The following is a 13942-nucleotide window of genomic DNA, read 5'->3' on the forward strand; positions in this document are numbered from 1 at the left end:
ATGTACTTACTACATCATTACGTTATAGTTATATGTAAAAACAATGTAATTACATTGTTGAAACATTGTAATTACATCTATGATATTATTGCAAATGTGTTTTTGCAAATTTTATGTACAGTATTTATGTATAATAGTTATAAAGATATACATGGTACACATGTACTATATAATTACAAACTTTCAACTTGATGTAATTACTATGTTGTTACATTGTAATTTCTGTGTCATTACATTGTAATTACATTGTAGTTACATCCAAGATAATATTTATAAATGTAAATGTTTCTTTGTATGGTGCAAGTACAGTATTTGGTTATTTATAGCAGAATACGTAAATTTTCGCAGGACACATGTATTTACAAATGTAATTACTGTGTCACTACATTGTAATTACATTGGTATTACATTGTAATTTCATTCAAGATAATATTTATAAATTTAAATGTTTTTTTCGTATATTTCATGTACACTATCAGTGTATTTATACATAAATATATGCATTACATATGTAATTACAAACTTATTTTGGATGTAATTACTATGTCACTACATTATAATAACTATGTAATAACATTGTAATTACATAGTTATAACATTGTAGTTACATCTATGATAGTATTTTAAACATGTCTTTGTATTTTATGTACAATATTTATGTATTATATATATATATATATATATATATATATGTGTGTGTATATATATATATATATATATATATATATGTGTATATATATATGTATATATGTATATATATATATATATATATATATATATATATATATGTGTATATATATATGTATATATATATATATATATATATATATATATATATATATATATGTATATGTAATTACAAACTTTTCTCTTGGATGTAATAACTGTGTCATTACATTGTAATTACATTGTAGTTACATCCAAGATAATATTTATAAATTTAAATGTTTCTTTGTATGTTGCATGTACAGTATTTGGTTATTTATAATAGTATACATAAATATATGCAGTACACATGTAATTACAAACTTACTTTGGATATAATTTCTATGTCATTGCAATATAGTTGGTATGCAATAACATTGTAATTACATCTACGTAATTTACAATGTAATGTACATGTAATATGTATTGCAAACTTTTCTCTTGGATGTAATTACTATGTCATTACATTGTAATTACATTGTAGTTACATCCAAGATAAAATTTATAAACGTAAACGTTTCTTTGTATGTTGCATGAACAGTATTTAGTTATTTATAGTAGTGTACGGGTCCCACTTTATATTAAGTGTCGCTTATACCTGTGATTTTACACAGTAACTATATATTTAAGTAGTATGTAACAACAGTGTATGTACACACTGGTGCATGGTATTTACTTGTGTAATACTGGTGTAACTACACACATGAACAACACACTGAATAGTAGGTAAGTTCAAATGTGTAACAGGACATTAATAACACAATCTTTGGTAAACTACCCCTTTAATGTGAATTACTGAGGTGATTCTACAATTTACCTTAAAACAACATATAAACATAAGGCATTTGTATACACATACTTTTTTGGCAGAAGTTTGCTGTTGTTAAACAGTTGCACAATGGCTTAGGTTTTATATATTGCACAGTTATTTGTGACCATTGTACACTTTATATTGAGTAGACAGTTCCTTATGATTTATCCTGTAATTACACTGGTATCACAGATGAAACCTTCTAATGCAGCATTAGTTCTGCCGTTCTTATTCTAATACAGTGTTCAGAAGCACATGGTATGAAAACAGGTGTGGAAGTTGGAAAACTCCTGCAAGTACATGTTGTTGTTATACAATGCACTTATGTAATTCTTGTTACAGACGTGTACTTTGTTTAGTGTTGTTACCAAAGTCCTGTTACACATTTGAACTTACACATACTACTCAGTGTGTTGCTACATGTGTGTAGTTACACCAGTATTACACAAGTAAATACTATGTACCGGTGTGTACATACACTGTAGTTACATACTACTTACACTAGTTACCATGTAAGTTCACAGGAAGAAGCGACACTTAATATGAAGTGGGACCAGTATACGTAAATATATGCAGTACACATGTAATTACAAACGTATTTACTGTGTCACTACATTGTAATAACATTGCTATTACATTGTAATTACATTCAAGAAAATATTTATAAACTTAAATGTTTCTTTGTATATTTTATGTACAGTATATGTATATTTATACTTAAATATACGCAGTACATATGTATTTACAAACTTATTTTGGATATAATCTCTGTCATTACATTCTAGTTGGTATGCAATTACATTGTAATTACATCTACGATAGTATTGTAAATGTGTTTTTGTGTATTTTATGTACAGTATTTGTGTATTTTAGTTATATATACACGGTACACGTAATATGTATTGCAAATTTTTCTCTTGGATGTAATTACTACTGTATGTCAATACATTATAGTTACTATGTTATAACATTGTAGTTACATCTATGGTAGTATTGTAAACGTGGTTTTGTACAGTATATTTCATGTACAGTATTTGTGTTTTATAGTTATATAGATATACACGGTACACATGTAATATGTAATTACAAAATTTTCTCTTGGATGTAATTAATATGTCATTACATTGTAGTTTCTATGTAATAGCATTGTAATTACATTGTTATAATTTGATAGTATTGTAAACGTGTTTGTAAATTTCATGTACAGTATTAATGTATTATAGTTATATAGATATGCACAGTACACATGTAATATGTAATTGCAAACTTTTTTGGATGTAATTACTATGTCATACCATTGTAATTACATTGTAGTTACATCCAAGATAATATTTATAAATGTAAAAGTTTCTTTGTATATTGAGTGTGCAGCTTTGGTTAATTATTACAAACTTAATTACTATGTCATTACATTGTAATTTCTTTGTTATTACATTGTAATCACATTGAAGATAATATTTATAAATTTAAATGTTTCTTCGTATATTTAATGTACACTATCTGTGTATTTATACATAAATATATGCATTACATATGTAGTTACAAACTTTTATTTTGGATGTAATAACTATGTCATTACATTATAGCTACTATGTAATTACATAGTTATAACATTGTAATTACATCTATGATAGTTATATAGATATACATGGTACACATGTAATACGTAATTACAAACTTTTCTCTTGAATGTGACTACTGTGTCAATACATTGTAATTACATTGTAGTTACATCCAAGATAATATTTATATATGTAAAAGTTTCCTTGTATATTGCATGTACAATGTTTGGTTAATTAAAGTTGTATACATAAATATAAACAGTACACATGTCATTACAAACTTAATTGTTATGTCATTACATTGTAGTTTTTTTGTATTGTATTTGTATTCACATTCAATATAATTTTTATAAACTTAAATGTTTTTTGTATATTTCACATACAGTGTTTGTGTATTTATACAGAAATATACGCAGTACAAATGTAATTACAAACTTTTATTTTTGGATGTCATTACTATGTCATTACATTATAGTTACTATGTAATAACATTGTAATAACATTGTAATAACATTGTAATTACATCTATGATAGTAAATTTGCTTTTGTATATTTCATGTACAGTATTTATGTATTGTAGTTATATAGATATGCACAGTACACATGTAATATGTAATTGCAAATTTTTATCTTGGATGTAATTACGATGTCAGTACATCGTAATTACATTGTAGTTACATCCAAAATAGTATTTATAAGTGTAAATGTTTCTTTGTATATCGCATGTACAGCTTTGGTTAATTATAGTTGTATACGTAAATATACACAGTACACGTCATTACAAACTTAATTACTATGTCATTAAAATATAACTTTGCTATTACATTGTAATCACATTCAAGATAATGTTTATAAACTTAAATGTTTCTATGTACATTTCATGTACAGTATTTATGTATTTATACATAAATATATGCAGTACAAATGTAATTCCAAACTTTATAGGTGTGCGCATGCTCGAGTGACGTCACTGCTTCGCTGCGTTTGTTTGGAGTTCGCTGCGTTTGTTTGGAGTTTAGATTCGCAATTTACATTTTTATCTTAAAATACTTCCTCATTCACTAAATATTTATCTCTCCTACTTGGGGTGAACAATCTCCTAACACACTCATACAAACAAATCTACTTTTAAACGTTCTGTTTCTCGAGCATCCGCTTGGTGTTTGTAGCTTTAGCCTGCTAGCACCGCTGGTCAGCTAAAGCTACCAACCCCTTTCACACATTTATTTTCTCACTTTCTGGCTTTGCTCTTCACCTTGTACAATGTCGCTTGCGTGTCTGTCCTTGAGTGCAGGAGAGGCATCGATGGAGGCGCTGGAGCTGGAGCTGGAAGCGGTGGAGTCCCAGATTCGCTCGCTGGAGACGAAGCGAGAGGGCATCAGGGCTCTGCTCTTAACCCGTACTCGCTCGTCTGAGGTAAGTGTCCGATACAACGACAATCTCCCAGTTTCTTCAACCCCGCGTGTTTCTCTGTCCAGGCCCAGCGCACCGAGGACGCGGTGCACCCAGGCGTCGTTCACGCCGACTCCCGGCTACCACGGCCCCTGGGTGCAACCGCGTAAGGTGCTTGCCAGGTCCCGGGGCAGAACGTCTCCTCCTCCGGTGTTCGAGATCCCCACGGAGAACCGCTTCGCCCCTCTCCGCGAGACGGGTCGCGATGTTGCCATCATTGGCGACTCAATCGTCCGCCACGTCCGCTCCACTTCCTCCAAAGGTAACAAAGTACGCACTTTCTGCTTCCCTGGTGCCCGAGTTAAGAATATTTCTGCACAGATACCTACTATCCTGAGCGCTGCCGAGAGCCTCGGTGCCGCCGTCCTCCACGTGGGGACGAACGACACCGGGCTCCGGCAGACGGAGATCCTGAAGAAGGACTTCAGGAGCCTGATCGAGACGGTTCGACGCACTTCGCCCGCCACGCAGATCATCGTTTCTGGACCGCTTCCTACCTACCGCCGAGGAAATGAAAGGTTCAGTAGACTTTTTGCTCTGAATGAATGGCTATTAACATGGTGTGAAGAACAGAAATTGCTCTTTGCCAATAACTGGAATCTTTTCTGGGAGCGTCCTAGGCTTTTCCGCGCTGACGGGCTGCACCCCAGTCGAGCTGGAGCTGAACTCCTGTCGGACAACATCACCAGAATACTTCGCTCTATCTGACTAGTAAGTAAAAATTCACAAAACTCACAATTTAGCCACACAGACTCCTATTCGTCCCACAAAAATAACAGTAATGCATACCTAACTAACCACATAGAGACTGTGTCTGTTCCTCGTATTATTAGATCAAGAAACAAACGTACTGTGTGCTCCAAAAATAATCTATTAAGAATTAAACCAGAAAAAACACGAAAAAGTGAAAATACAAATTTCATGAAGCTTGGTCTCCTAAACATCAGGTCACTAGCACCTAAAGCACTTATCATAAATGAAATAATAACAGATAACAATCTTAATGCACTCTGTCTCACTGAAACCTGGCTGAAACAAAATGACTATATTAGTTTAAATGAGGCAACTCCTCCAGGATTCTTATATAAACATGAGGCTCGTCAAACTGGTCGTGGTGGTGGAGTTGCGTCAATCTTTAGTGATATTCTTAATGTTAATCAGAGAAACGGACTTATGTTTAGCTCCTTTGAAGTACTAGCGCTTAATGTTGTCCTTCCAAACACTATGCAAAAACCTATGTTATCTCTCGCTCTAATCACCATATATAGACCTCCAGGACCCTATGTCAATTTTCTAAAAGAGTTTTCTGATTTTATCTCTGACTTACTAGTTAAAACTGATAAAATACTAATTGTAGGAGACTTTAACATCCACATAGATGACGCTAACGACACGTTAGGGCTCGCGTTTACGGACTTGCTGGTCTCACTAGGAATAAAGCAAAATGTTATTGGTCCAACTCATCGCCTAAAGCATACACTAGATCTAATTCTGTCTTATGGAATTGAGGTCACTGATGTAGACATTATACCACAAAGTGATGATATTACAGACCACTACCTCTTACTATATAAGCTGTGTTTACCTGAAATTAGCAGATCCGCTCCGATATATCGTCCTAGTAGAACTATTGTTCCATCCACTAAAGATGAATTTATAAATAACTTACCTGACCTTTCTCTACTTCGAAATGCACCCGCAAACGCAAATGACCTTGATGTAGTAACCAGCAGTATGGATGCCATCTTTACTAGCACTTTAAATACTGTGGCACCCATCAAACTAAAAAAGACTAGAGAGAATAAAACTACACCGTGGTATAATAGTCATACCCGCGCTCTCAAAACAGCAACCCGTGCCCTGGAACGTAAATGGAAAAAAACTAATTTAGAAGTCTTTAGATTTGCATACAAAGACAGTATGTCCAGCTATAGGAGGGCTTTAAAATCTGCCAGGGCTGAGCACCTCCGCAAACTGATAGAAAATAATCAAAACAATCCTAGATTCTTATTTAACACCATCGCTAAATTAACAAATAATCGGTCATCTTTGGAACAAAACGTTCCACCGCAAATTAGTAGTGATGACTTCATGAATTTTTTCAGTGATAAAATAGAAGGCTTTAGACAGAAAATAGGAGATATTAAACTTTCTGCACCGCCTTATACTTCAGATCCAGTAAACACGCCTCTGAATCTAAATAACCTACAGTGCTTTAAAATCATACAACAGGAAGAGCTAGACAAAATTATAAATAGCTCTAAATCAGCTACGTGTATATTGGACCCAATTCCAACAAAGTTACTGAAAGAATTGCTACCTGTTATAGGAGAACCTCTTCTTAACATTATCAACTCTTCTTTATCTTTAGGCCATGTTCCAAATCCCTACAAGTTAGCTGTTATTAAACCTATTATTAAGAAACCACAACTGGAACCCAGCAACTTAGCTAATTATAGGCCTATTTCAAACCTTCCATTTATATCTAAAATACTAGAAAAAGTTGTTTCTGCTCAATTATGCTCCTTTCTGCAGACCAACAATGTTTTTGAAGTGTTTCAGTCAGGTTTCAGAGCTCATCACAGTACAGAAACTGCATTAGTGAAAATAACCAACGATTTACTCTTAGCTGCTGACCAAGGGTGCATCTCGCTATTAGTTCTACTCGATCTTAGTGCGGCATTTGACACCATTGACCATGGTATCCTTATTAATCGCTTAAAGTCTACAGGTGTCCAAGGACATGCCCTACAATGGTTTAAGTCATACTTATCTGACCGTTACCAGTTTGTAAATATAAATGGACAGCCTTCACAAATCAGCCCAGTAAAATACGGGGTGCCTCAAGGATCAGTTTTAGGCCCTTTACTGTTTACAATATACATGCTACCCCTGGGAGACATTATTAGAAGACATGGGATCAGCTTTCACTGCTATGCAGATGATACTCAATTATATATTTCAACTAAACCTGACGAGACGTCTAATCTGTCCAAGCTAACTGAGTGTATTAAAGATGTTAAAGACTGGATGACCAACAATTATCTTCTCTTAAACTCAGACAAAACAGAATTATTACTTATTGGGCCTAAATCCTGTACACAGCAGATCTCACAACTCGATCTACAATTAGAGGGATACAAAGTTAGCGTTAGTTCTACTATAAAAGATCTGGGTGTCATATTAGACAGCAATTTAACTTTTAAAAATCATATTTCCCATGTCACAAAAACTGCTTTCTTTCATCTGAGAAATATAGCTAAGTTACGAAGTATGCTATCCATCTCAGATGCAGAAAAGCTAGTCCATGCTTTTATGACTTCTAGGCTGGACTACTGTAATGCTCTGTTTGCTGGCTGCCCAGCATCCTCTATTAACAAACTTCAATTAGTACAAAATGCAGCTGCCAGAGTTCTAACCAGGTCTAGAAAATTTGATCACATCACCCCAATTTTATCCTCCTTACACTGGCTGCCTGTTAAGTTTCGTATTGAATTTAAAATATTGCTTCTTACATATAAAGCTCTAAATAATCTAGCTCCTGCTTATCTAACCAATCTTCTGTCTCGCTACAATCCAACTCGCTCTTTAAGATCTCAAAACTCAGGACTTCTGGTAGTACCTAGAATAGCAAAGTCGAGTAAAGGAGGTCGAGCCTTCTCATTTATAGCTCCTAAACTCTGGAATAGCCTTCCTGATAACGTCCGAGGCTCAGACACACTCTCCCAATTCAAAACTAGATTAAAGACCTATCTGTTCAGTAAAGCATACACTTAGTGCACCACTTACGGGGCTTCCACACAGGTTATGCATCTTGCTGATATACACTGTGAACATCAGCTACGCTAATTATTTTCTTTATTCTCCATTTCCACCTGGGGATACTCTTCCCGAGGCCCTCAGACTATGCAGAGTCACTGATTCGATCCAAGACCAACGACGAGATGATCCCAAGGTTTCCATATCCTGGACCTGGCCGAATCCTGAACAACTACTGCGATGGTCATGGAAGAGTGGAGAACATGAGACTGTTTCCTATGACGCTCCAGAGACAGACGAGTCTTCGCTGAGGCCAGCTTCCAGCCTCCGCCACTGAGACTGCAGCTCTGCACAAGACGTTTGGCCAGCGGAGAAATTAAAATGGTCGTGCCCAACTGAGCCTGGTTTCTCTCAAGGTTTTTTTTCTTCACTTCCGCCTTTAGTGAAGTTTTTTTTCCCTCTCCGCTGTCGCCACTGGCTTGCATGGTTCAGGATCTGTAGAGCCGCGCATCGTTGGATTTGCTCTTCAGTGTTTGGACTCTCAATAGTGATTATTAAACCACACTGAACTGAGCTAAACTGAACTGAACTTAAACACTACAAACTTAACTACACTGTTCCTATTTACTGTGACCTTTTATGTGAAGCTGCTTTGACACAATCTACATTGTATAAGCGCTATACAAATAAAGGTGAATTGAATTGAATTGAATTGAATTATTTTGGATTTAGATACTGTGTCATTACATTATAGTTACCGTGCAGTAACATTGTAATTACATTGTTATAACATTGTAATAACACTGTAATTACATTGTATTTACATCTATGATAGTATTGTAATTGTGTTTTTATTTATTTCATGTACAGTATTTGTGTATTATAGTTATATAGATATACACAGTACACATGTAATATGTAATTACAAACTTTTATCTTGGATGTAATTACTATGTCATTACATTGTATTTACATTGTAGTTACATCAGGGATATTTATAAATGTAAGCGTTTCTTTGTAAATTGCATGTACAGTATTTGATTATTTATAGTTGTGTACATAAATATACACACTGTGTCTTTACATTGTAATTACATCCAGGATAATATTTATAAACATGTTTCTATGTATATAATCAAGTACAGTATTTGTGTATTTATATGTATATATACACAATACATATGTAATTACAATAGTTTATTTTGGATGTAATGACATTGTTATAACATTGTAATAACATCTGATATGTAATTTGTAATTACAAACTTTTATCTTGTGTGCAATTACTGTCATTACATTGTAATTACATTGTAGTTACATCCAAGATATTATTTATAAACATGTTTCTATGCATATAATCAAGTACAGTATTTCTGAATATAAATGTAAATACAAGATAATCTTTATAAACATAAATGTTCCTTTGTTTATTGCAAGTACAGTATTTCGTTATTTGTAGTTGTATACATAAATTAATGCACTACATATGTAATTACAAACTTTTAATTTGGACGTAACTACTGTCATTACATTATAATTTCTCTGTATTAACACTGTAATTACATATATGATAGTAATGTAAATGTGTTTTTGTGTATTTAATGTACAGTATTTGTGTATTATAGTTATATAGATATCCTCAGTACACGTAATATGTAGTTACAAACTTTTTTGGATGTAATTACTATGTCATTACATTGTAATTACATTGTAGTTACGTTCAAAATAATATTTATGAATGTAAATGTTTCTTTGTATAGTTTTTTGTATTTCATATTGCATGTACAGTATTTGTTTATTTACAGTTGTATACGTAAATCTACACAGTACACATGTAATTACAACATTTTTCTTGTGTGCAATTACTGTGTCATTACATTGTCATTACATTGTAATTACAGCCAAGATATTATTTATAAACAAGTTTCTATGCATATAATCAAGTACAGTATTTCTGAATATAAATGTAAATATACACAATACATATGTAATTACAAACTTTTTTGAATGTAATGACATTGTAAAGACATTGTTTTAACATTGTAATTACATCTGAGATGTAATATGTAATTACAAACTTTTATCTTGTGTGCAATTACTGTGTCGCTACACTGTAATTACTATGTCATTATTATATTTACATTGCTATTACATTGTGATTACAGCCAAGATAATATTTATAAACATGTTTCTTTGTTTTCCCAGTGATGGTTTGCAGCAGGAAGGGCATCCGCTGCGTTAAACCTATGCTGGATAAGTTGGCAGTTCATTCCGCTGTGGAAAGCCCAGATTAATAAAGGGACTAAGCCGAAAAAGAAAGTGAATGAATGAATAATAATAATAATCATAATAATAATAATAATTCTGCACTCTGTGCAATGTAGTGCTTTTAAAAGTACTGCTAAAAATACAGATGCTTGAAATGTGGCCTTTAGGTTTACAAATGAAAATTATATTACACTATCAAATATCACACCCAAATTTTTTAACCAATGTCCATTCAAAGTTTTTGCATTGTTTTTTGGTACAATAAGCCAGACCTTAGTTTTTTCTGAATTTAGTAATAGAAAGTTATTACTAGTCATCCATTTTTTTTTTAATATAAGCTAAATAATCTGTTAATTTTGAGAATTTGCACACATTATCAGCTTGTGGGGAGGTATATGAGTGGGGAGTTTTATGTATCCTTTATATAAAAGTTAAAACATGATTTTAAAGTATATTGCCAAGCAGAAGCATACTATATATAATGTAAAACAAGGGTTCAGCCTTACCGTACCCCACAGTGTACTTTTGACTAATATGATGCCTCATCATTAACTGATGCAAATTGATAACATTCTGAAAGGCAAGACCTGAACCAAGCCAATGCACTTCCAGTAATACAAAGGTAATTTCAAGCCCATCTATGAGAATGCTATTGTAACCAGAAAGTGACACTGACAAGAGAGGTGCGGATCCACATGCAGGCTTATTAGCGAGGTCAGACCAGCAATGGTCAACACAGGGGCAAACAGATGTATGAGGGCAATCCAGAGTCGTAGTCAAAATAACAGGCAGATGGTCAGAAGGCAGGTGGCAGACAGGAATACACAGATAAACAAGGCGAGGATCAAAACACAGCAAAGTAAGACAAAGGAAACGCATTGTAATGTCACTTAAACAGATAGCAGGACTCAGCCGTGTGTATGCAATCAGTCAGGATCAGGAACTGTTTGTGTCGGTGTGGTGCATGACTGGTTCTTGTAGTCCATTTACCAGCAGATTTGTAGTCCTATGCGAGTGTGAATGTTTTCCAGTGATCTCTGGTGGTTAGATGGCTGGTGATCGTGTTGTAACTGTCGGGCACTCCTCTTGTGCACCACCAGAGGGAGTCATCACCCGAATTCTAATTCGGCCTCTCGGACTCAAATTCCTATAAGCCTCTCTGCCCGGAACTGATTGCAGCACAGGTGTTTCTTGTCATCTCCATGCATATAAGCCACACTCACGCTACTGATCATTGCGAAGTCTTGATTTGACCAGCAGTCATTACCGAGCGTTTTCCATTCCACTCCTGCCTGATCTGTGTACTGAACTCTAGCCCGTTTCATCGACTGTGATTGTTATCCGCCTGTCCTGAACTCTAGCCTGCTTCATCGACTGTGAATGCTCTCTGCCTGCCCTGAACTCTGCCTGTTCTACGACCTGATTCCTGGTTTGTCCCACTGTTTGTTATACTTGTGTGATTGTGCTAATAAAGCTTGCAAATGGATCCAATGGCTTCTGACTCATCACAACAGTGACAGTTATGATCAATAGTATAAAATGCAGCACTTCGGTGGAGCTGCTCTTCAGTAGATCAGCCTTCAACAGTAATTGAACTGAATTAAACTGAACATCAACATTGACATTTACTGTTGAAGTCAGAATTATTAGCCCTGCCTGTATATTTGTTCCCCAAATTCTGTTTAACAGAAAAAATATTTTTCAACACATTTCTAAAAATAATTGTTTTAATATCTAATTTCTAATAACTGATTTCTTTTATCTTTTCTATGATGAAGAGGGTTAATAATATTGACCTTGAAAACTGCATTTATTATTTATTACTCTCCTTTCTCCCTGATTTGCTGGAATGTTCCACAGTCTGGCTTTTTATTTACGTGTCGTGATCTATGTTAAATTGCTTATAGGCAAAATCTTGTAAAGAGCGCAACTGTCACACCCTCAGCTCGTTCCTGCTGCTCCAATCACCATTCTCCCTCTCCATCCACCTCTGACCACACCCATGAACAATCACCAGAGTACTGATTCCTTGCACCTGCACCCACAATCACCGCACACCTTAAATACTCACCTCCTGCTCTCACTCTTCGGCTGGAATCGAAGTTGGATGGTTCACCTCCTCTTCTCTCGTCTTCATCCGTGGATGTCTCTCTTCGCCTATGGATGCAAATACTTCTAAATAAGGAAAGTGACTAAAGCTATTCTGGTGTTTGACTGAAGATCTGATGTTTACCTGATGAACTGTGTGTGAGATCGCTCACCCTCTGATGTTTACCTTGTGAACTGTTTAGGAGATCGCTCACTCTCTGCAACACCACTCACCTGCTTCATCTCTCTGAATCAGTTGCATTGTTTTGAATAAATACCCTTAAAAGATAACCATCCTTGTGTAACCGTGACTGCTATAGAATAAAGATAAATCAAATTGAATTAAAGAATATGAAATAGTACCTAAAAACAAGTATTAGATAATTAATAGTACATAACATACTCAATTATTTAGTTTTAGCAAGACAATAGATGCTAGTAAGTTTTACATACTCAAAAATATATTTTCTCTGCTTGCTCAAACTACAATGTTCCCTCGTTATTCATAGGAGTTCCATTCTAAAAATAACCGTCAATAGGCGAAATACGCAAAGTATAGTAAGCTTTATTTTTTTTTACAATTATTATAGATGTTTTACGGCTGTAAAACCCCTCACTACTCACTACTCACTATACACTTTTCTCAGACAGGCATTAACATTTTTACACTTTTCTCTCGTTTAAACACTCTTTAAGTTCAAACATTCGTAAAAAAAGAAGTCCAATATTATAGAGTGAAACTAAAGATCAAAACTATCTTCATTTATTTACTCTGTAATGGCGCTCTACAGCCATGACACTTCTACCTTCCTCAAGCGTGTCCAGAAGTCCACATTTTTGTGCGATGGTTAGGATCTTCTTCTGCCTTTTGGGTGCTACCTCAGGTGCCTTTGATGGTGCAGAACGTTTCGTCAACAGCGTGGGAAGAAAACTTGCAAACATACAGAACAGCACTTCAGAGTCACACTGCTAGCGTTCGGAGATTTATGTACATTTGGCAAACTGAACGCATTCTGTACCGTACAGGAGACACAGCATGGAGGAGATTGATTGATAATGGTCTACAGCCAGTCAGAACGCAGAACGCGCAAATCAGGACACAGAACACATTGCGCTGTAGAAAAAAAGCCTGTCAAATTGCATGAAATTGCGAGTCTGTGAAAAATAAACTGCGTTATAGCGAGGGACCACTGTACTTATTTTAACCCTCTACTGCATGGTGTTACCATATGGCAACATGATATTTATTTATTTCCCTGCCTCTGTTTCTTTAAGACCAACATTAAAAAAATGTTTG

At 34.6% G+C, this 13942-nt stretch overlaps 1 protein-coding gene across 3 annotated transcripts; it reads left to right on the forward strand.

Moving 5' to 3' along the window:
• The first annotated feature begins 4034 nt into the window (after positions 1–4034).
• Positions 4035–8963, forward strand: LOC130232437 (uncharacterized). 3 transcript variants are annotated; one of them, XM_056462329.1, is made up of 2 exons: positions 4035–5241; positions 8426–8963. In XM_056462329.1, the coding sequence occupies exon 1, from the start codon at positions 4342–4344 to the stop codon at positions 5236–5238; it is 897 nt and encodes a 298-aa protein (XP_056318304.1). In that variant the 5' UTR covers positions 4035–4341; the 3' UTR covers positions 5239–5241; positions 8426–8963. The 3 variants fall into 3 exon arrangements, with proteins under 3 accessions (XP_056318304.1, XP_056318305.1, XP_056318306.1); XM_056462330.1 differs by having other exon boundaries at positions 8434–8963; XM_056462331.1 differs by lacking the exon at positions 8426–8963 and having other exon boundaries at positions 4035–5048; positions 5151–5813.
• The last annotated feature ends 4979 nt before the right edge of the window (positions 8964–13942 follow it).

The sequence above is a fragment of the Danio aesculapii genome, chromosome 7, assembly GCF_903798145.1.
Source record: "Danio aesculapii chromosome 7, fDanAes4.1, whole genome shotgun sequence".
NCBI lineage: Eukaryota > Metazoa > Chordata > Actinopteri > Cypriniformes > Danionidae > Danio > Danio aesculapii.

Bases quoted from the DNA above. Each gene is read 5' to 3' on its own strand.
- LOC130232437 (XM_056462329.1), top strand. From the start codon at position 4,342: ATGTCGCTTGCGTGTCTGTCCTTGAGTGCAGGAGAGGCATCGATGGAG.